The sequence below is a fragment of the Tachysurus fulvidraco genome, chromosome 2 (genome assembly GCF_022655615.1).
Source record: "Tachysurus fulvidraco isolate hzauxx_2018 chromosome 2, HZAU_PFXX_2.0, whole genome shotgun sequence".
Lineage (NCBI taxonomy): Eukaryota > Metazoa > Chordata > Actinopteri > Siluriformes > Bagridae > Tachysurus > Tachysurus fulvidraco.
The window spans coordinates 34,024,840-34,047,533 of record NC_062519.1 but is presented as its reverse complement, the minus strand read 5'-3'; the positions used below and the strand labels follow the sequence as shown (position 1 = coordinate 34,047,533).

General features: G+C 37.7%; 2 protein-coding genes across 2 annotated transcripts; one reads left to right on the top strand and one right to left on the bottom strand.

The window, feature by feature from the left end:
- Nucleotides 1-769: 769 nt before the first annotated feature.
- mesd (mesoderm development LRP chaperone) lies at nt 770-5,988 on the bottom strand. Its single transcript, XM_027162077.2, has 3 exons — nt 5,788-5,988; nt 3,098-3,330; nt 770-1,413 (listed from the first exon to the last, which is right to left on the bottom strand). The coding sequence occupies exons 1-3, from the start codon at nt 5,938-5,940 to the stop codon at nt 1,170-1,172; spliced, it is 630 nt and encodes a 209-aa protein (XP_027017878.1). The 5' UTR covers nt 5,941-5,988; the 3' UTR covers nt 770-1,169.
- Nucleotides 5,989-8,006: 2,018 nt separating this feature from the next.
- tlnrd1 (talin rod domain containing 1) lies at nt 8,007-11,777 on the top strand. The gene has a single exon (XM_027162071.2). It carries the CDS (start codon nt 10,138-10,140, stop codon nt 11,203-11,205), a length of 1,068 nt encoding a protein of 355 aa, XP_027017872.1. The 5' UTR covers nt 8,007-10,137; the 3' UTR covers nt 11,206-11,777.
- Nucleotides 11,778-22,694: the final 10,917 nt, after the last annotated feature.

Below are 22,694 nucleotides of genomic sequence, written 5' to 3'. Positions count from 1 at the left end.
ACTGGTTGTCTCACACAACTGATAAAAGAGATAATGCTAAAATCTAGTTTCATTACAGATGGAAAATGTGGGTCATTTTTATATACACTCCATTGTAGGTAATGGCTTTGTTCTAGAGCTTGCTTTAAAAAGAACAGTGTGGCATGCATCCTTACACTGAAATGTAGTGTTCACGAAAGAACATGACACAAAAGAAATAAAGTTTATTTATGGGAATAAAAGTGAATGTTAACTTTGACTATGCCTAATGGAGTAATTGAAGAATCTTCAAATGTACAAGGGTTAGATGTGTGCTTTAACGTTAGAGCTATTGTTGGCACCATCCTGAGCCACCCTTCTGGATACAAGATTAAGTTTATTCATTCATACCACATTACAATGGAGGTGCTCCTTGTGTAGCCTTCTGGGCTCCCACCACTGGCCAAAAGGACCCACCAAAATACAATAATTGCAAAGAATTTTAAAATAATTGAAAAAATTTTTTTTATATATTATATATATATATATAGTGCTTGAATAAACTGCATGCTTTCATATTGATTCAAAACACCATGATCTAAGGCTACAATGGGCAAACGTTTAGCTAATCCGCTAATCTGAGCCAGAGATCAGGTGACTTACTCCCCCCTTCCAATCTTCATCTGTTGTTGCACAACTGTGACAATAGTAGTATTCATGCCCAAACTGGTGGACAGGGAGACTTAGAAATAATAAATCTGAATGTCTGAAACAGTCTTAAGAAGTCTTTTACACAGTAAAGCTGCAGTAATGTATTACAAATCAGTTTTATTGTGATACAAAATACAATGTATTAAGTGATTTATAATGGTGGCAAACAAGTAGTGATGAGGCCAATTCATATTTAATGATTATTCATTTCATCTCTTTTCATTTAATTGATTAATCATTTCAGTGTCTAGATAAATCTTGTGGACTAATGATAACATAAAAATCAAGGGACCAGAAAAAAAAAATACTAACCGTATACTGAATGAAGTTCTTTCTGAAGGATTTTAAAGTAAGTACCTTCTGTATGGTTAAATCAGAGACACATACATCATGTACATGCACCAGATGGTACTGCGGATTCAACCATATATAGAATTGAGCGCTTTAATGCATCAACCCGTCTTTCTTCTGCTCCACCATCCTTGTGGAAATTAGTGCCGTCATAGCTCCTGTTTGCTTTTATTTACTCGGTTGCCTGCATTCTTGTCCTTTTTCTTCTTGGTCTCATTTTGTTCTTTCTCCTTGTTAGCTTTGTTGGCTTTATTGGCTGCTTTCCCAGGAAACACCTGGCCCTCCACAGTCACGTCCTCACACCGCTCCTGGAGAGCCAGGAAGTCTTTAATCTCCCACGCATAGCTGCCATCACGTAGCATGAAGATGACGCGGTTGGAACTCACCACAAACCTAAAAAATGGGTGTTAAAACAGGAAAGAAAGACATTTTCCAAACACGCATTGGATACAGAATACAAAGAGCCCTAATGCACAGCTCCAAATAAACAATTTCTCCATATTATATTTCTTTGTCAAGGCTACAGGACTTATCACGGAGTGCCAGAGTTATATAAAAAAAATATATATATATATAAAATAATACAAGAGTAAACCAACTAGGATATATTGATCAATTTATATGCAAGCCAACTATGATATCTATCTATATATCTATCTATCTTAAACATTTATAATAACAAATTATAAACATAATTTATAAGCTGACCAGCTCATCCTTAGTTTTGGGAGCTTCTGGTTGGTTAAACCATGCTGGACTTACTTGCTCTTGCAGCCCATTGCAAGCCAACAAAGCCTTGAGAACAAAAATCAATTGCTATCACAATCTAATGATTATATTCACATACGCAGATCAGTAAGAAGGCTAATCTTGGATCACTGTATACATTTTACATAACACAACCTAAACTCCTAAAACTCCTAACAATTACAATTACTACAAAAACAAAAACAATTACTACATAAATGCATTCATTTTATATTGATTATAGTGCTGTTAAATTCATTGTGAATGGTCAGTGGATATATGCACATTTTCTAGAACAGAAGCAGTACAGACTGTAGTTCAGAGGACTTTTTGGTTTCAGTACTTTCATGTTAGACAACTGAAGATTTTCATATCAAGAATCAAAGCATTGGTCAAACCCCAGTCATTTCACAGCTTCTTATGTTACCGTATAAACAAAGCCATTCCATGTTTAACTCGCCTCGTCTTGGATTCAACTTCTACAGCACTATGCAGAACATTTGCTCCTTCACAGTTACTTAGAAACTTCTCTAATAGGTTGTTCTAATAGGTTTTTACATAAACTTGGCTCTGGCCAAAGTAAAGATTCCAAATGAACAGAACACAAAGTTTAGTAAAGATGCCATCTAATCAATAAAGTTGGCAAAACAAATTGTATTATTGTGTAGTTGTGCGTAGAATAATAACTGTGGTACATCACTTCATAAAAACAATTGACTGAAATGGCCTGAGCTACAGATAAAACAATCCAAACTGGAGTATGAAAGAGTATGAAAACTCTCTATGTTCCACTACACTGCTGGCCCCATGACATAACTAAGGTTAGAAAGTAAACAATATAATCATACGGTTGTGGGAATAAGAGAAACACTGGAAGCGTGATGTCCTTGCTTGAACCATCAATTCTAACCAAGTTGTCAGACTGTATCCAGTTTTCTGAAGGTATTATACATTTATTGTTGTGTCGAAGGTGTGACGTTTGTGATCAAAGTAAATTCGACATTTTCTCAGTAATTTGTATTGTAAATTTCTTTGTGTGTTTGGAAGGAATGTTTCATTTGTGTTTAAAAGAAAAACACATTAGTAAAGAAAATCCTGTAATTTTCTAAACTAAACAATAGACAAAATACAAAATGTCAAAATTTGAGGAGAATTGAGCTGCCAAACATTATGGAATTAACACGCATGTCTTAGCAAACAACAACAAATCTTGGCCCAAAAGTCATCCCCAGCGCCAAAGACGCTCTCCCTGGCCAATAGATCCCAACCCAACTTAAAATTAGATCCCAATTCTCTTAAAAGCATTACATGTATGTAACACAGTAAGTACCTTTGGATATCAAAGTTGGCATTGAAGAGGCTGCCTTGCCACAGGCTGGTGATCTCCTCTGTCTCCTTCTCTGTGGGGTTTCCAGAAACTGTTGCAAACACCATCACAGTCTTTCCCTTCTTGGACATCTTCAAGAGTTCTTCAGGTTTGGAAGGGTCCACTCTGGAAAAGTCGATGGATGGGGAGGGTCTTCTATGCTCTGGCAAATCCCCCTCTTCTATGTCATCATCTTTCTGTGAAAATAAAAGCAATCAGAGATAAGGGAAAAGTGAACAAAAACAAAAAGTCTGCCAGTTAAACACCTGACTGTCAAGTTAGGTAGTAGCTGAATTCAAACTAACACTATGGCGTTTGCACCACAGACACTTAAAGAACATCAAACAAGCAGCATGTAATGAGGTTCTAGATTAAAACTTTGTTGTTTTGCATAGCGCGATGCACATCAACATTAACAACACAATCTAACAAACAGGAAACATATCATCTTTTAGTGATGTGTTAGTGGTTGTTTTGTTCAGTATAACATATGTAACAAAATAACATGTAAACAAAATTGTTTACATTAAAACTATGACTCCTGCATTTGTGATCCACCTCCTGCATTTGTACTTGCATAATTTTGTTCATATGCAACAAACAGTATTTTATTAATGGACTACAGCACTGAATAACTGTATTTTGCACAGAATCTGTGAAATTATATTTTGTAATGTACTTAGACTTAGAACTGATGCTGACAGACATTAAAAAAACTAATTATTTATCATGTAATTCCTGATATTTATATAATGCCTCTACAAACACTAGATTTTGGCCAAAAGACTACATTTGAGGATCACAGACTTTAAAAAAAGTTATTATATAAGAAAATTTTTAATTTTCCACATTAAATATGAAAGAAAACATGACAGTTAATAAACATGCATATAAATAAATAAACAGTCTCTCTGTCCACACATGCTACTTCTGAGATACAAGTGATCCTGACCCCTTCTTCTCTCTGGACCTGCCAGACCCATAATAATGCTCTAATTCTAGTTGGACTCTCATGATTTGGAGGTTGCTTTAGTCTGCAACTGCAACAATCTGATTTGCACTCAGATCTCAAGGGATGTGGAAGCTCAGTGGTTAAGGTGTTGGACTTAGTGAGACGTTAAACTACTGATCGGAAGGTCATGAGTTTGAATCCCAGGTCCACCAAGCTACCACTGCTGGGTCCCTGAGCAAGGACCATAACCCTCAATTCATCTGGATATGGGTGTCTGCTAAATGCCATAAATGTAAATGTGATGCACTCAAGTCTCCATCAGTGAACAATCGATAAAAGATACTGTACTGAATTTCCCAATGACACTATTTGACAATACAGAACAGTTATAGAAAGGGAATAATTTTAGAATTGCACTATCCAGTGTTACTCAGATAAGAATGGGTTCCTTTTTTAGTCTGGTTGCTCTCAAGAATTCTTCCTCATTTTGCATGAGTGCATGCTCGCTCTCTTCAGTTCAGTTTTGGATCATCGATGGATATTGTCACAAAGCAGCTTTACAGAAATATATAAATTCAGGTAAAAATTAAATTTTAAAACTTTGAAATTGACTGTTTCTAGTGCATCATGGAGAGTGAACCTGACCAGAAATATGTACACTGCAGTCACAAACCGGCATGCACTGGGGAGTCACTGGGTAATATTTTCCTGCCATTAAAACCATCTACAACCAGCATTTTAGAAATATCTGCAGCATCAGAATGAATCCCTCTCACCTATGGACTGTACAATACATAATCTAATCAACTTTACACTATAATACACTCACCATGATATCCAGTGCTGTTTGGTAGATTTTATTAGATTATATTTGCAGAGCTATCACACCTTGAGTACCATAATTTAGGAGAAGTTATGATTCAAAAACAAAATCACTCAATGTTATCACTCTTTAAAATCGAACAGAAAAGACAGGAACAAGTTGAACGTGTGTTTTGTCCTATCTGGTATTAACTGAGCACCAGTAAGCTCCTTCTCCCTACTGAGCACCAGTAAGCTCCTTCTCCCTATCTCATGTGCTCTTCACTGAACTCACAGCTTTTCTATCAAGGTCAATGAAAAATGATGTTTTTTTTTCTGCCAACAGAAAAAAGGATGCAAATTATATTGCCCTAAAAATATTAAATGGACCAACAACAATGTGACAAAACAAACAAACGTTGTTAACTGTGGTGATGATTAGAATGTGGTCCTTGATCAGTAATAACTAATAATACTAGTAACATAGTTACACTACATCACCTAATAATCCTCTTTTATACAGCAGACAGAAGAGGCACTGAGACACACTGCTTGTGTTGCAATTGTCAGTTACAGTCACTACATCTACATCATCATCATCATCATCATCATCATCCTCCTCCTCCTCCATACACTGAACCACTACTGCTCATATATTTAAGCAGGTCTGGTTGCTATAAGCACACTATCTAGAACACAGCAATGCAAATTGATGCATTCTTTCTCATGCACGTTGTTTGTAAAGTGTTTTGCCTACGTTGTTGTATTGCTGCACGTAGCTAGCGTGTTAGCATAAGGGTTAAAGAAGCACGAATTAAGCGGAAATATTAGCTGTAAAGCTAATGCTAATGCAAAGTGCTAACGCTGGTGATATGTTCAGCCGCTGCTCTGTGCCTTTTACCTCCCACTGCTCAAGAAGCCTCGCCATATCCGCGTCATTGTAATCCCGAATATCCTTCTTCTTTTTAAGTTTACTGTCCGAACAATGAACTAAAAAGATAAATACCGAAAAAACCAACACTGATACACATCTCCATCTGATGAAAGACGCCATTTTTTCCCCAACATCGAATCCGCGGATTGGTGGACACCCTACGGCCTGGAGCTTGCTGATTGGTTCTGGTTTATACAACGTCACACACACAAAGTATTTCACGTGACTAATGATTACCGATTAATAATACAGTTTATATAGAGTTCCGTTTTAATGACATGATGTTTGTTTTTACTAGATAGGAAACGAAATACGTTTAAACGATAAAGCAGATTACAATGGAAAAATAAATACAATGGAGTTCATGAGTAGAAATGCAAATCAATAATGAGAGACAAAAAAGCACAAATTTTAAATAAATTTTTTTTTTCTTTCTTTCCATGTATGAGCAAAATGTATGTGTATAATATATGCAATATCTAATTAAGGTAAAGTTCACATTTTGGTGGCAATGGCGCTTTAACCGCTGACTAAGAAACTATTTAGTTAAGTGTGAAAAATACTAAATTCTTAACTATTACAAGTTCAATCCACCAATAAAAAGCTGCTATACCTGATCTGTTTAAACATAAAACCTGTTGGATAAATATGGCATTATGGAAGACACCCTTATCCAGAGCAATTGAAAATTTGAGTGTTAAAGGCCTTGCTCAAGGGCCCAGATATATACAATTGGTAGACCTTAGACTCACAACCTTCCAATCAGTGGTCCAACACCCTAACCACTAAGCTAGCACATCTCTAAATTGGCTTACACATGAAGTGTTACTGAATTATTTTGGGCTGCGCTTTGGTTCCCCTCCCTTTCAGTTAGTGTCTGCATGAGAAGCATGTGAAGTGTGAGGTTTGTTCAACAGAATCTGAACTGTTTCCTCTCAGGACACTCCACCCAACTGGCACTGCGCCCTGTGCAGCTGTACAACCCACCAAAGCAGAACGTGTGCTACCAACTTACCCTGTACAACTAAAGAGCCCATAATTCTACTTTCTGCCCACGTATAGACTAATTACTGAATCGTAACTGTGCATTTAAATCTTGAGCTTATAAAGCATGGGATATTATAGAATATTATATAATATATCACATTTTAATCTATACCACTTAGCTGTTATCAAATTTTATTTTATTTTTGTGAGGAGTTGATTTGTTTTCTATAACAGCAGCTCTTACAATAATAACAGCTGTAAATCAAACAACGGGTTTAAACTAACATGAATATTTTTAACATGATACCTTCTGTAGTACCAGCTCATTTTTGTGGGTTTGAATGGTGCATGCTGCACATAATCTAAGAGTAACTAATGCATAAAAAAAGAAGAGAGTTAGTGATATGGGGAAGTTTTCTGTAAAGAGACGTGTGTTTTGTTTGTATGGAAGGAGTCTCTGGTGTCAGCAGCTTGTACTGATCACTAAGTTTTCTAACAAAACAGGACTTTTTGGTTTCTCAATAACATGACAAAAAAGATTTTGGTGGAATAAAACAGAGGCTGCTAAAACAGTTATAATATGTATGGTATAATATAATATGCTACAGATATTCCACCATATTAAACATAGAAACAAGCTATAATTGGACAATGTATAATTACACTTGCAATGTGTCTTTTGTAATGAATAAAATAGTGTGAGACGTGTTGCTATTAGAAAACACCAGCTTTTGTTTTTTTTTTGTTCATGTAACCCTATTTGTCTACAGTATTAAACTATACAGTCGTATTCAGCTTGAAGATTATATTTTTGTTTAAAGCTATCTGTCTTGTCATAGCTCTAAAATGACAGGAAGTTAAAAGAAACAGAGCTGTAAGACTTTTTTTGTATTAAACGTGTTGTCTGATTAAACAGTCTTTACTAAAAGTCCGCTTTAGTTAACGTTTAAATTTTTATCATCAAGGAACAAGCGTGGATTTCACTCAGCCGGCTTTTAGCTCCGCCCACATACATCGGATTGGCTCTTCTCATGTGCTGAAAATGCATATCCGTCCAATGAAAAGTAGGATAAAAGATGACGTCACACTGAGTTTGACTCCAATTTCGCCTCCTACGAGTAAATCTAACGGTTTAAACATCAGTTTGGTCCTTATTGGTGCGGTAGGATCAGTACGAGCTTTCCTCTGAAACAGAAACTCAAAGTGATGACCGATAACATACTAAAACGCATATTGATTCAACGATCTAAAAATAGTTTTAAAAAATATATATAGCTACCGTATTGTAAAAGTCAAAAATCAACGTCGGCGCGTACTTGAAACACAATGTTAACGAGCTAAAGGCTAAGCTAAGCTAAAAAAGTAACGATAAACTATCAGTGGCCATGCGTGAGGTTAACATTAACGGCAAGTTTGGATAGAATGTCCTGCTTCTTATCTAGCGTACAAATCTGCGGTGATCCCAAAGACTGGAAAAGTGGAACAATCGCTAAAACAAGGGAGGAAGTGAGAAGCTCGAAAGCTAGCAGTAGGTTTCGGGTGTAATTTTGCTCTTACGCCGGTAGTCGGGGCCTCGGGAAATGATGGCTTTAGTGTGGAAATGAACCAACTTTACAACTGAAGACGAATTATTATGCGAGCGAGTGAAAAGTGTATCATTTGAAGGACACGTCAAAGGGAACGAAGTGGATATGGGATTATTTTCCTCACAAAACGTAACATTTTTTTCCGTTTGAAAAATAACGGACGGTTATTGAGAAGAAGAAAAAAAACGGTTGCAGTTTTGAAAGAAGCTCTGCCTCGCGCGCTGTGTTTCTGTTTCCCAACTGAAGCGCAGCCGCACCCTCTGACGAATTAGCCAACAAGCTAGCAACACTTTTTTTCACACAAAACTCGACTTTCTTGGATAAACACAGCTTTGTTTTTGAAACTAAGCGCTTTCGTTTCATTTCGAAGGAAACCGGCTGTTATCCCTCAACGCCTTGTTTCCCATTTGAAGTAAAGCCGCACCCTCTAGTTTGCTTCCTCGTACAGACGAAGAGACCACACGTATATAAAGCTGGAATACACCTCATGCTGGTTCTCTTCAAACACTACTGGATGGTGATGTGTTTAAAAAAACTGGATTTTTGTTTAAAACGGATTTAAAAGAGATGCCTACAAACAGGAAAGCCCAGCAGCGTGTATGCCAGATGGTACCGTGGTTCCCATGCGTTTTGCTGAAGAAGGTGCATGGGAAATAGACAGTAATGCATAAGGGACCCGGGTTGCGGAAAGAACTGGCCAACATCACTGGGTTACGAGCAAAAAGGAAGAGGTTAAAAGCCGAGGGAACACAAACCTTGGTCTTCTGGAGGTTTAAAGCCCAGCCTTGTGCTTTTTTGGAGTCGTTTATACAGTAGGCGTTGTGGGATGATGGTGCTGAAGGTGGAGGATCATCACAGAGGGCTTGATTCAAACTGCTGCTGTGATACAGCCATGACCCTCAAAGGCACTTTTCACTGGAGGATCAAAATGAACAATGGCTCATCTGGTTTTAGTCATTCGGTGGATTTCATTTGGCCTCTTGCAACCACGAGAAGGGCAAGGAACTATAAACGCCCGTCTGCTTGACCATGATTTAACAAAAAACAAAACACAACCGTGGCAGTAGATACTTCATGCTCGCAGATTCAGTATAGAAAGTGTTTTTGATAAAGATGTATGTTGGTTTTTGGTGGCCTGGAATCAGCAAGCACTTTGCCTTGATATGATCTCTTGTATGGCACTGCAAGTGTGTGTGTGATTTATTTGTTTTTGTCATTTTTTTTGTGTGCGTTTGTGTATAAATATATATGTGTGTGTGTTGTTGGACCTAGATAGACAGAAAACAACCTGTGAAATTGATTCAATATACCCATGATGTGATTTTGTGTGATGTGCACAATTAAGTAAGGTCAAATTATCTAAACATTAAGGAGTTCAGCATCATTGTATTGAAGGGATTTTAAATGTAGCATAGATTTTGACCTCATTGACCCTCATATATTGCAGGTATGCCAGAGCATGATTTTCCTGATTGAAGTTGCATTATCCACTATTTTTTATTTTTTTTATTTTTTTCAGATTTTGCTATTGTTTACTGAAATAATTTGATGTTTAAATAGTAAACAGTGGATGGTAGTATATTTTCTGAAGGACAACACTTTTTGGCCAGTTTCTCAGAGAAGGCGTGGTATTATTTCTGAAGACATTGTCACATAAGTTATGAGTTTGTACTGTGGAATGAGTGGTGTAATCTATATTTTGTTCAAAAAAGAAAATCCAGAATATTAGCTTGACCACCATACTATGGCTAGTAGTGGCTCGGGAAAGTCAGACAGCGAGGTTCCAACGTCCAACATCCCGAGTGGCAGCTTGCAGCAGCGGAAAAGACTCTCATCTGTTTGTGACACATGCAAAAGCAAGATGCAGCTGGTGGCAGATTTGCTTCTGCTGTCCAGTGAGACGAGGCCGGTGATGACGGCGGATGGTGTGCCGGTGGCAGAGACTTTCGAAAAGTGTCGGGACACAGTGATCGCTAGGACGAAGGAGTTGTCCATCATCACTCATGACATTCAGAGCCAGCTTAACATGGGGAAATTTGTGGAGGTCGGGGAACGCTTAGTGGAAATGAGCAATCTGGTCGTGTCTCTAACAGAATTTTCAGCTCACGCCGCATACCTGGCAGCAGTGGAGACACCAGGTTCACATACCGCCGTTCCTGGCTTGGTGGATCGTTACAAAGTGACACGTTGCCGTCACGAGGTGGATCAAACTTGCTCTGTTCTGCGTGTAACCCCACTTTCTGATTTAACACCCCAACTCCTCTTGGAAGTTTCTCAAAACATCCGGAGGAACCTGACCACTCTCACAGAGGCGTCATCTCTGGCAAGTGAGAAATCCAAGGACAGGTTTGCCAAAGAGCAGTTCAAAGCCAGTGTAAAGTGCATGAGCACAAGTGCCACTGCGCTTCTCGCCTGTGTCAAGGAGGTAAAGACGAGCCCGTGCGAGCTGACACGCAACCGATGTGTGCTTTTCAGTGGGCCGCTGGTTCAGGCCGTCAATGCACTGGTGGGATTCGCTACAGAGCCCCAGTTCCTGGGCAAACCGGCTAATGTCAGCGCAGATGGTAAAGCGGTGCAGACGGCTGTACTGGGAGGCGCTATGAGCGTAGTTTCGGCTTGTGTTCTCCTCACACAGGGTCTCCGGGACGTATCCCAGCATGCCGAAAACAGCGCCCAGATGCCTATGTACCGTGAAAGGCTGCGCCAGTCAGCTTGCGCCGTCTCTGATGGATGCACGTTGCTCTCACAGGCGCTCAGGGAACGATCCTCTCCCAGGACTCTACCACCGGTCAACTCGCATTCTGTGAATTAAAGCAAAGCCCATTACAGATGTTTTTCTCAATGTACCAAAGAGACTAATATTCTTTAACCCCATTTTGTGTGATGCTGTTGAGTGAATGTACTGAATTTGTAGATGTTTGTCTGTTCATCTATTCTTGTGCAACAAAGGTGGCAGTTTTTTTTTTTTTTTGCACTGGATGTAATTAAAAAAAAAAAGACCTAGTTGAAACTGACATCACAACATATTTCTAGTTTGTTTTTAACTCACTGGTAGCCACAGATGTTGTGGTCATTCTGTATGTTGGACTGAAAATACTCAAAAGAAAACTAGTGGAAAGTTTACCTCAGTTTTAGTGTCTGAGAGCAGCAGACAGAGTGATGGTTGTAGTCGGATACGTGACGGATATTATTAAGAAATGCAGTGAGAGTGAGACGCATTTTGATGCTTTGTATTTCAATTTGTGAATCTTTTGGTTTGATTAAAGCTGCTTTGAGTGTGTGCCATAGGTTTTACACTATTTAACAGATTTACAATAGCTTTTTTTCTGGATCATGCATGTACTGGAGTATTTATTACAACTTATTAAAAAGTTGGTTCTCATATGAAGGTTTTTAGATGTCTCTCTTATTAGATCTGTGGAAAGGGCACATTAATGACTCCTAATCATTATACGATTGAGTAAATTAAACTGATCTTCAGAATGTCACTGTCTGTGTTTGAAGCTTTACTAAGCCTAGATCTTAACTTTCAGGGAGGTTTGTCCCTAATATTGACATTGTATTATGAGGAATCAGTATGGAGACAAAAAGGCTTGAAAAAAAGGCACGTTTTTGTGTGTACATACGCATGTGGTTCTGGATGTGTGTGTAAATACATCATCTCTCTTTCCATTAGGGAAATATGTAATGTAGACTTGCATTGTGGTTTGGATGGAGAGGTTCGAATTGGGTAAGGGATAAAACACTTTGGGGACATGCTGTTATAGGAAAATAATCACACCACAGTAATTTGCCCATGCAAACAATTTGTATTCATTAACTAATGACACATCATACATTTTGTGTATGAGCACAAGTGCACATGTTGTACTTCAGGAGAAGATCAATGAGAGGCTGGTGTTGGAATGACTGTTTATGGTTGTTATAACACGATAACAAGCTAATTTGTGTCACAACTGTTCTAGAAGGTTGAGTCAAATGATTTTATTTTGCTTATGTTGCGTAGTTTATCCCAAATGTGTGTCACAATAGTGTGTTGTTGTACTATATAACCTCCCATTTCATTCAATGCAAAGTGTGGCAACACAACATGTGCCCGGATTCCCTTGAATTTCCTACAAATTTCCCTTGATTTCAAAGAACATCTGTGAGACAAGTTCTAACAGCTATAACCGCCATGCTCACCAACCCCTCTTTTTTTTCTTCTTCTCTTAAAGCTTATTATGTTTCAGAGAAACCAGGAAGCAAAAAGCCTTTCATCCTGAAGTCTCTCCTGTGGTGGAAAACTTCCTGTCTGTTACATAGTGTTGACACTGAAGACTCCTTCCATACATGATAAGTAAAAATGTCCTTGCAAAAATATTTACCATATCAAAAAGTTATGGTGTTATCAAAACTTATCAAAAGTGTTTCTCTGTTAAATGTTTTTTTTCCCCCCATCTCAGCTGTTACCATAGAAACATAAACAAACACATACACATTTCCTCGTTTTATATATTTGTTGATTGTGCAATGTCACTTTCCCGGGTTTGGAACTGACTTTTTTTTAGGTTGTTCCCCATTTGGATGGTCATAGAGATGGTAACCTAGTTTTCTATGTCTAAATAAATGTAATGCACCTTTAAAGTAAAAAGAAATGAACGTTATATAAAATGGACTCTTCTTATGATCTAGTACAATGTTTTCTGAACAATTTTTATTCGTACCTAAAGCAATTACTTGGAATCTGTATAACTTACAGCATGGACACTATAGCAATGTACCAATCACTGTAATTACTGTAATCACAGCTAAGGAATCTGCAGTAGTCTTGGAAAATAAAACTAAAGTTTAGATTCATAATCTTCAATTACATGGATACGAACTAGTTACCAGTAAAATGGCATCTTCTCTCTCTTTAGTAGGTCACACAATGTAAAGCCTTCATAAACATAGCATAAGGATCACACGTGGTTAAAAAGCATCTTGTATAAAAGCAGTGTTGAATTCTCATATCAGAGTAACAGCACATCAGGGTCTTGTTTGACAGACAATCCACATAATCGATGGTTAATTATAAATAAACATTTATTATTTAACAAATAAAACTTGGATTATTGATATGGTGAATATTTCGGTGCAAGGAGAAGTTTAAGATTCATTAAAGGAGTCTCCAGTGTTAATATTTTGTTATTGTCAACTCCTAACTTCAGGATAGAGGGCATTCTTTATTATTATTATTATTATTATTATTATTATTATTATTATTATTATTATTATTATTGGTGTTAATTAATGTTCCTTATTAATTTCAGGAGAGGCAGGTGAGGGAACTGCTGTGTACAGCTAGAATGTAAATCTTAATAGCATGTTTGTTGCCTACCCCTGGTGTTGGGAGTTTGACTCCAGCCTCCACCCTGTCACCCTGTGTGTGAAGCTTGTGTGTTCTCACAGTGCTTTGGTGGTTTCTTCCAGATACCCCGGTTTCCTTTTCCAGTCCAAAGATATGCTGGTGTGTGTGTGTGTGTGTGTGTGTGTGTGTGTGTGTGTGTGTGTGTGTGTGTGTGTGTGTGTTCCCTATATTGGTTTTGCACCCCATTAAGAGTGTGCCCCACCTTCTTCCCCCAGTTCTGTAGGATAAACTGCAGGCACTCTGTGGTAGTTTTTGCAAATAGTTGTGGTAGAAGAGGAATAAAACACTACAGGACATGCTTTTAATGAAAAATACTTTATTTATTTTATATACTGTACGTTACAGCACAGTGAATTATCAGTAATTCTATGTTGCATTACATCACCCCGTCATTGGTTATTTTTCTAGAACAGCATGCCATGTTATGTTTTATTTCATATTTAGAACACCAAGTTTATTCCATTTTGTTTCAACAAAACCTCAAATGAAGGCTGGATTTTCTAGGCTTATTTTTATGAATCTGTGTTTTCTCATGATATATATACACACATATATATTAGAGAGAGAGAGAGAGAGCGAGGTCACATCTTGTGTTGAATATCTGTTTCCATTTGATAAAGATCAGGCAGGTTAGACTCAATGACTCATGAGGCTTTAAAAAGTTCTTAAACAGAGATCCTACCTAAACATGTTCCTGATTTGTTCTGTTTGATATCTGGTCAATAATCTCTAGTGTGTGAAAGTCCAGCATGCCTCAATCTTTACAGCACCACCACACATGGAACAAGCTTCCCAAAGACTTGAGGATAAATAACCACACTGAACTCGTCAATTTCTTAGAACCCCATAATAGAAATGACTTATTATAAATGAAGTGTTAATCTTTTGAAGTTGTATTTGCTGTCCCACAAATAACTCTGTCATAGATTGATTATTTTTTTTCAGTCTTACTTAACTAACGCATTAGAGTTAGTTCTATATGAACATAATCACACACCCTGCTGTTTTTGCTCTTTCCCTGCTTTCATTACTCAGTGACCTGTATCCCTTTGTCCCTTCATGGTAAAACAAACGAAACTGTTTTGAACAACAGGAAACTGAACGGCCTCTGCTATCAGGAGCAGTTTCCTTCACAGCAGAATCCGTCGGGGTAATAATTTTGACCAAGGTTTCGCCCATTTCCTGCTCAAAGGAGGAACGTTATGGCACTCCCTGGCCTGAAGTCTTGTGCTCATTATGTAAAGTGTGGCATTTTTAATGGTACAATTGGTGAAAGGTTAATATTGTCTGGCCAGAGACTAGCACTCTGCTTGCTTAAAGATTCCAAGGAAGATGCGGACATGTTGGTATTTTGACTACTCTTTTAATTAGTATCTATAGGGTAAAATTGTGTAAAGTTTGGACATGACATAGTTGTCACATGTAGTAGATCTTTTACATGTAGTGTAAGGATTCTTGCATTCATTTTCATATGTTAATTTTTCATACTTTATAGTTAAATTTTTCAAATGTGATTTTCATATGTCGGCTTGTTTTTATTCTTTGTCATTCACTGTATTATCCTGCTCAAGGTCATGCTCACAGGGCATCAAATACAGACACAAAAACACTTAGGCACACCTAAGGGAAATTTTGAGTAGCTAGTCCACCATTTGGTATGATTTGGGAGGTAATACTACTAATAATAACTTTTTACCTTATTGCCTTACAAACTTGACCTTATTGTCTTATTTTACACAACTGTATCCAGACCCGTACCATGTATAATATTGTATGCACATAAGCTAGTCCTATCGATCAAAAGAAGTTTGTATATTAGCTGGACTCAACACCACAGTCATTGTCCTTCTTACCATCTGCCAGCAACTGTCACTCATTTGAGACGTAACAAGACACTATAGAGCAGAACATGGCGTCTGGACATGACATGACATGACAACACTCATTATTTATGAGTGTTGTGACGCTAACTCTGATCAAATAACGGCCATTCTGTGTCTTTATAACAGTCGCTGCTTGCTATAGACTTTTATGTAACATCTAATTTTCATCCAAAACAAGTAGCATTCTTGGTAAGATAATGAATATATTTCCTCATTATTGAATGCCAGATGACATTCCTGGCAGTATTCATGGACGAATATATTGAATTTTGACGCCCAAATCCAGGCTTTTTAAGCACACACTGATCAACATGCTAACAAAGATTTTTGGAGAATGTTCGTTCTGTAACCATCAATTGACATCATTACAGTGTTGAAAAATGTTAGCATAAACATTGTTAAGAATGAATGAATGAATAAATAAATACATTTTGTGTTTATGCTAACCTGCTAGATTTTAATATATATATATATATATATATATATATATATATATATATATATATATATATATATATATATATATATATATTTCACAGCCATCTCAATCTCTAAACCAGGAAGTAGTCTATAGTAATCTCATTAGCATCTATCCAACTATGAATTCCAAGCATGAATACACAATTCCTAGAAGTGTCTGCAACAACAGTGCATTTTTAGGTCAGCTGCTAGGAGGATGCACACCCCGTAGCGGTTTTTGTCCTTGACATCTGTCCAGTATATTCAGCTCCAATCATCCACGATTCCTCCCAGCCTAAAGTAGCTGGCAGCATTTCAATCCCAAATTCCTCATCATTCTCCTCTGGCTGACTCTCCTATCATGACCTGATCTACATTTTATTTGACCCCCTGCATCCCTTGCACCACTTCTGGCTTTGTCCAGGGCTATTCTTATTTCTCAACAGCTCTTCTTTGGCACATGTTGTACAGTAGCTTCTTTGTGTGGCTTACACCCAAAAGGCTGTGAGCTCCAAAATGGGCCACGTGGCCTCATGTTTGGACTAAATGCTCAGTGGAATAGCACAGCCAACTCTTTTCTCACCCCTCCTTCTGGTGTCTGGCTTCTTCTGCACAAACTCATCTCCGTGCTGGGTGGACACCTTCCTAGGATTTCTATTGTCTGCTCAACCTCCACAGAGGAACAGAGGTCAAGTGACACACAGGACGTTAGTGCTGCAGCATTAACTTAATGAGAAAAACACTCCACCTGTGGAGCTGACAGAGCCGGAAGACTGCTGATCCTAATCAAGCTTGGGAACAAAAGGAGGTTTTCCCATGAAGAGCCTAGACAGGTGGTCGGCTGCCAAATGGACATTTATTAGAAGGGGTGTTCACTTTTTTCCTTTAAGCTGAGAAGACAGAAGGAAATGTGATCTGAGCAGCATCATGTAAGCAGGGTCATATGTCGGCAATTGCGTCTGAGAATCAGTCCAATCATTCTAGATCAGGGTCAGGCGGCAGCATTGCTTATTAATGACAGGAAGTTTAAGGAAATGTGAAACTGAATGGTGCACCAATCGGGGAGGTGCATTAAAAGAAGTTAACTTTATTGCCTTCTTTTATTGAGCTGATTTGAAATTATCTGATGTTTATAGGTTAAAATGTACCATATGTTTGACAGGTTAATTCAAAGAACTGCCAGAGAGCCTCTGATTGGCTGTTACAGTAAGTATGGTCCTGATGTGCTCAGCGATATACTTAGACACTAGTGCAATCTGGATCAAACTGAATGACAGTTAGCTTTCCGTGGAATGGTAACAATGAAAAAGTGTAACAAGAACAAGTTGTAGACTAATGAATTAAATGAAGTCCAATTCAGATTTATTTGTATAGCACTTTTAACATTGGATGTAGTCACGAGGCGGCTTTATAGCTTTAGATCTGGATCTAGATTTAGATCACTACTGAACAGACCAGATGGCACAAGGAGAAGCTTCCTGAGACAACACGAGGAAGAAACCTTGAAAGTCAGACTAATTTACTGTCAATAATTTTGTCAGTACTCCTTTTTCAGCACTGTGATTATTACAGGACTGGAAATTCTTATGAACAACACCTTTTAAAATAATTTGAGAAAATAAACAAAATTTGTACGAGGAAGCAGAGTGTGTAGTATTTATACTGTGGCATTGTCCCACATGTACAATAAACAACCAGCATCCCATACAGTGTTGCACTTCCTCCTTTGGCATCCACTGTTCACTAATGAGAACGAGCAGAAAGGCTGTCCTATGGGAGCATTCCTTATGGATAATGTCGTCAGTCCCACAGTGTTACTCTACAAAAACATAAATAATCATGCACAAATTATTTACTTATGAACCTACTGCAGAACCAAGAGTTGATTGGGTTTAACATGCATGCAATTGTAGTGTTGTAGTTAACTGTACAACCAGAATAGGTAAATTCTAGGTAAATCCCCCCCCCCCCCCCCCCCCCCCCCCACACACACACACACACACACACAGATTCCTGGACATCCTGTGTTTACATACACACTGTGGAGTGTGAGGTTTCACAGACTCACTTGAGGTTCTATAACAGAGTGTAAATCGTCTGCCGCTCACTGTAATGTCCTAAAAGTCTCTAGAGGCTTCAGTGTTGATGAATGATGCTTTTTACTAGACAGCATGATGAGGAAAGTGAAGGAAAACAATGTCTGTAGTGTCTGACAAAAGCGAGCACAGACAGACTCACACACCGACTGTGTGTGTGTGTGTGTGTATGTGTGTGTGTGTGTGCATGCTTTATTTTAAAATATTGCATGTTGTTTCTCATGCAGTGCAGCCAGAGTGCAGGTTCTTCATCTTGGCCTATGCACTCAACCCTAGCTGTTGTTCTCTTTCTGGATGCGACAGAGCCTTACTATCTTACAGTTCAGGTCTGAGAGCTTTATTTGCATGATAAATAGCAGCAGTATATTTGTCTTGACCAAGCTCTGCTTACAGAGTAAGAATAATAAGAGATAGAAAATGGGAACTCACCAAATACACTATATACTGTAGATCATATACATTATATTCATTACAACTGCCTTACCTTCATCTGTCCACTGTGATCTATAAAATCGTCAACACTCCAGGGAGGATGTCTCCCAGACCTCAATTCACTATGTACACTACATAAAGACTTTTACACCACACCATCAACAGTCCACTAAGGCCTTGTACCAAACTATACAACCTATTCACTTTCTAGGCCATAAAAATCCCCCATTACAGATGTTTTATTATTAGTTCCTTCTGGATGTGTCCCAAACCACATGCTTTATTCAGTATACAAGCCACAAACACATCACCAATGTCTCACCTTCATCAACTCATTGTGAACATATATAAAACCACATTTTCTGTTTGTTATATAGATAGTGATAATAGGTAGATAAATAATTAATCTTTGTTATCAGTTCACAGTGAATATGTTTCAATCCATCTTCCATGTTCACATAAAAATGACATCTGATCCTCATCAGTCCATTATGGATGTGTTCCAATGCACACAACCAAATTCATTCATTTGAATACAAACTATTATAGACTATTCCCTATATAGGCTACATAAAGGCCATTATTTCACCTCTCAAGCTAGACTATACACTAACTTTTATAGGCCATAACAGAAGCCGCACTTAAAATTCACAACCTGTACAGGCCACAAGATCCCTATGACAAACACGCCACTGCCATCATTACAGGAGTGTCTAAAATTACACAGGCTATAGGCATAAGAAATAACAAAACACATAAAAGTATTCACTATTACCACAGGTACAGGGACACGGTGAGTCACTGGGCACAGTATAATGTGGTTCATTCATTCATTCATTCGTTCAATTTCATTCATCTATATGAATCCAGAGCCCATCCCTGGAACACTGGAGTCAAGGCATCTCTCTGTCTCTCGGTCTCTCTGTCTCTCTCTCTGTCTCTCTGTCTCTCTGTCTCTCTCTCTCTCTCTCTCTCTCTCTCTCTCTCTCTCTCTCTCTCTCACACACACACACACACACACACACACACACACACACACACACACACACACACACACACACACACAAACACACCTAGGGGCAATTTAGTATGTAGCATGTTTTTAGGATCATGGAACCCCCCTCACACAGGTAGAAATGCAAGCTCAAAATCACCCTCCGAGATTGTGTGTCGTTTTGAGGCAATGTATCTCCTGAGTACACAATTTCTATTCAGGTTTATTCAGGAAATAGAGATAAAGATCTAATTCTTCAGATGAGACAGTGGGAAGGAAAATCCCTCTCAGATGGTATGAGGAAGAAACCTTGAGAAGAACTGAAATCAAATGGGACTCAAAAGGCATTATAACAGCAGTTCTTAGGGAAAGGTCTAGTATTGAGATGTGGTAATGCTCTGAAGCAAACTGAGGCATGGGCATAAACTCTTGTGGTTTAAGAGTATAAGACACACCTTAATACCCTAAAGAGACACAGTCAGACACACATGTGACTAAACATTAGGCCTGGAGTAAGTGATAATACACACGAGTGCTAAACATACAAACTATTAATGCCAAATAGCTCACTACTGATCAGATTTGCCAAATTGCTTATTTAAAAATGAAATCTACACAATTTGATCAGGCTTTTATAAGCCTTAAGGTAAATTCCATGTACAAAGTAGAATTTATTAGTAGAGAGAAAGCATTATGCGTAATGCTCATTTATTTGAATTCATTCTTCAATACCTTGTTTTACATGTTATTTTTAAAAGTACATTTTACAAATCATTCACAGTCAAGATTTTGTCTAAATGTTGGAACAATTTTGATCCTTTAATGCATTTTTTTTTCTGCCAGTTAAATGTCATTGTTTTACTCTGAGATGATTTTACTCATTTATGTATATTTCACTTTCAGTTTTTGTTGGATTAGATGTTAAATGTGGATTAAATGTCTATCCACATGCCTACAAATTCAAGATTTTGTACAAATGTGATTTTATTAGCAGAAAGGAATCGTTATTGGTAATTTAAAACATAGATATTAATGACCTGAGGAAAATAGATATATATTGAAATTTATTTATTTATCTATTTATTTATTTATTTATTTATTTATTTATTTATTTATTTATTTATATTTTTTTCATTATATATTTTCCCAGGTCATTAATATCTATGTTTTACGTTACAATTTTCACATAATTTTTTTTAAATAATATTTGCCTACAGACAATACATCCTTTTTCTTGGCAATCATGCAGTTCAAAGTAATGTTAGTTTTAACCAGCAGATGGAGCCATGCGATGTATTTTTTCCAGCAGCATAAACGCAAGCAAATATTCACTTCTGTGTGCAGTCATTAAAAACAAATCTAGGAATGAAATGCACACCATTTCTTCTCTAGGATTATGCTCAAACTATGGGAGCTTATTATGTAGCCTCCAGGTAAACTTTATGCATTATCACACAATCACTTCAAAAAGGCATTGCATGACAAACAGCTGAATATGTCTGTATTTAAAAAAAAATTAATCTAGAATTAAGTCGTTTTGCTCCACTACAAAACACTGTAAGCACTAAGTAAAGGGGTAATAGGGAAATTCTCTTCAGCTGCTAAATGAAGGTCAAAAAAATCTTGGTTCAGACACACTTCTTAATGAAATCTATGTTACTAACAGGCTGCAGTGTGTATGCGTGTGTACACAGTTTAGCCCTGTCTGTGTACTGTGCTTGTTTAGGCATTCCTGTCAACGACGTGATTCATGTGAGTTTTTCACACTGGCTGCATTCAGGGCAACAGTGTGCATGCATGAGTGTATGTGTGTGTCTGGGGTTAATCAGGAGAGAAATTTCCTTCCAGGCCTTTTTATTTTCAATTCAGAGTCAGGCCAGCTTGCGTCCACTTTAACACAAACACACACACCGCTTCACCACCGACCGAGCGAACAGAGAGCCTTTTACACACACCCCCACAGTGAAATCCTCACACATTAGCAGAAAGCACAAGGTCAACTTGGAAAAACCCAGTAACAATCAAATTCAAAATCAAAATCTGACAAGTACACAGTTTATGGTTCATACTTTAATGGGCTAGAGAAGGGGAAGGATGGTCAGCAGATTCCAGTTTGAGCTTACAGTTGCGAGGTTGAAGTTTGAGTCTTGCTCAAAATGCCAACATAGGCTTTCTAGCACTCTTGAGATTTGAACTCAACAGGTAAGCAGGTACAAATGAAGACGCAGAGTTTAACTATTTTTATCTAGTACATTGAAGTTTCATCTCACCCTAAGAATGGAAATGGACTTATCTGACATTTCAATCAGAATAAACAATTATTTTATAGAAGTTGTATAAAATTAGTCAGTGCACTGATGGGTTTCAGTGTAAGACATTTTTACTTCAGTTGAGATAACCTTACACTTTTACAATTTTAGTGGTTGAAGTTGAATGCTTACAATTTTAAATGATTATGAGGAAGCACTTGGATGTGTAGACACTCAGGTGTCCCTAAGTGTCTACTTTTATATGAGCCATTAAGCATCAGTATGGACTGTGACATGGCAAAAGAAATTCAATGCTTATCATGGACACCACAAAACAGGCGCAAATTCCATTTTTCTTGGCCTCTGGTAAAGAAACAGACAAACACATTCAAATAAGATAAATTTTATATTCCAAAAAAAGGAGGTTATTTTAGATGGCACAAGGAAGGGGATACCATTGGGCATGGTGCAAATCCATTGTAGGCCTAACTACATGCTATTTATTTGCATTACTGCACATAATATTGTAATCCAGTTTTTGTGGCTTTCTTGTATGCTTCATCTGCTTTATATATATATATATATAATGTGCAGCTACCACAAGGTATTATTGGACCACCATTATAGTAATCATACACATCATACATTTCAATTGGTGTGGTCGAGTAGCTCAGCAAATCAGTTTAGATGTCTGATGACAGACAGTGGCAGAAAACCTTTTCCTAATATCAGTTCTGTAAAGTTCTACATCACTGATATTCTGTAAAGCCATGCAGATGTGGAGTATAGTGCAAGT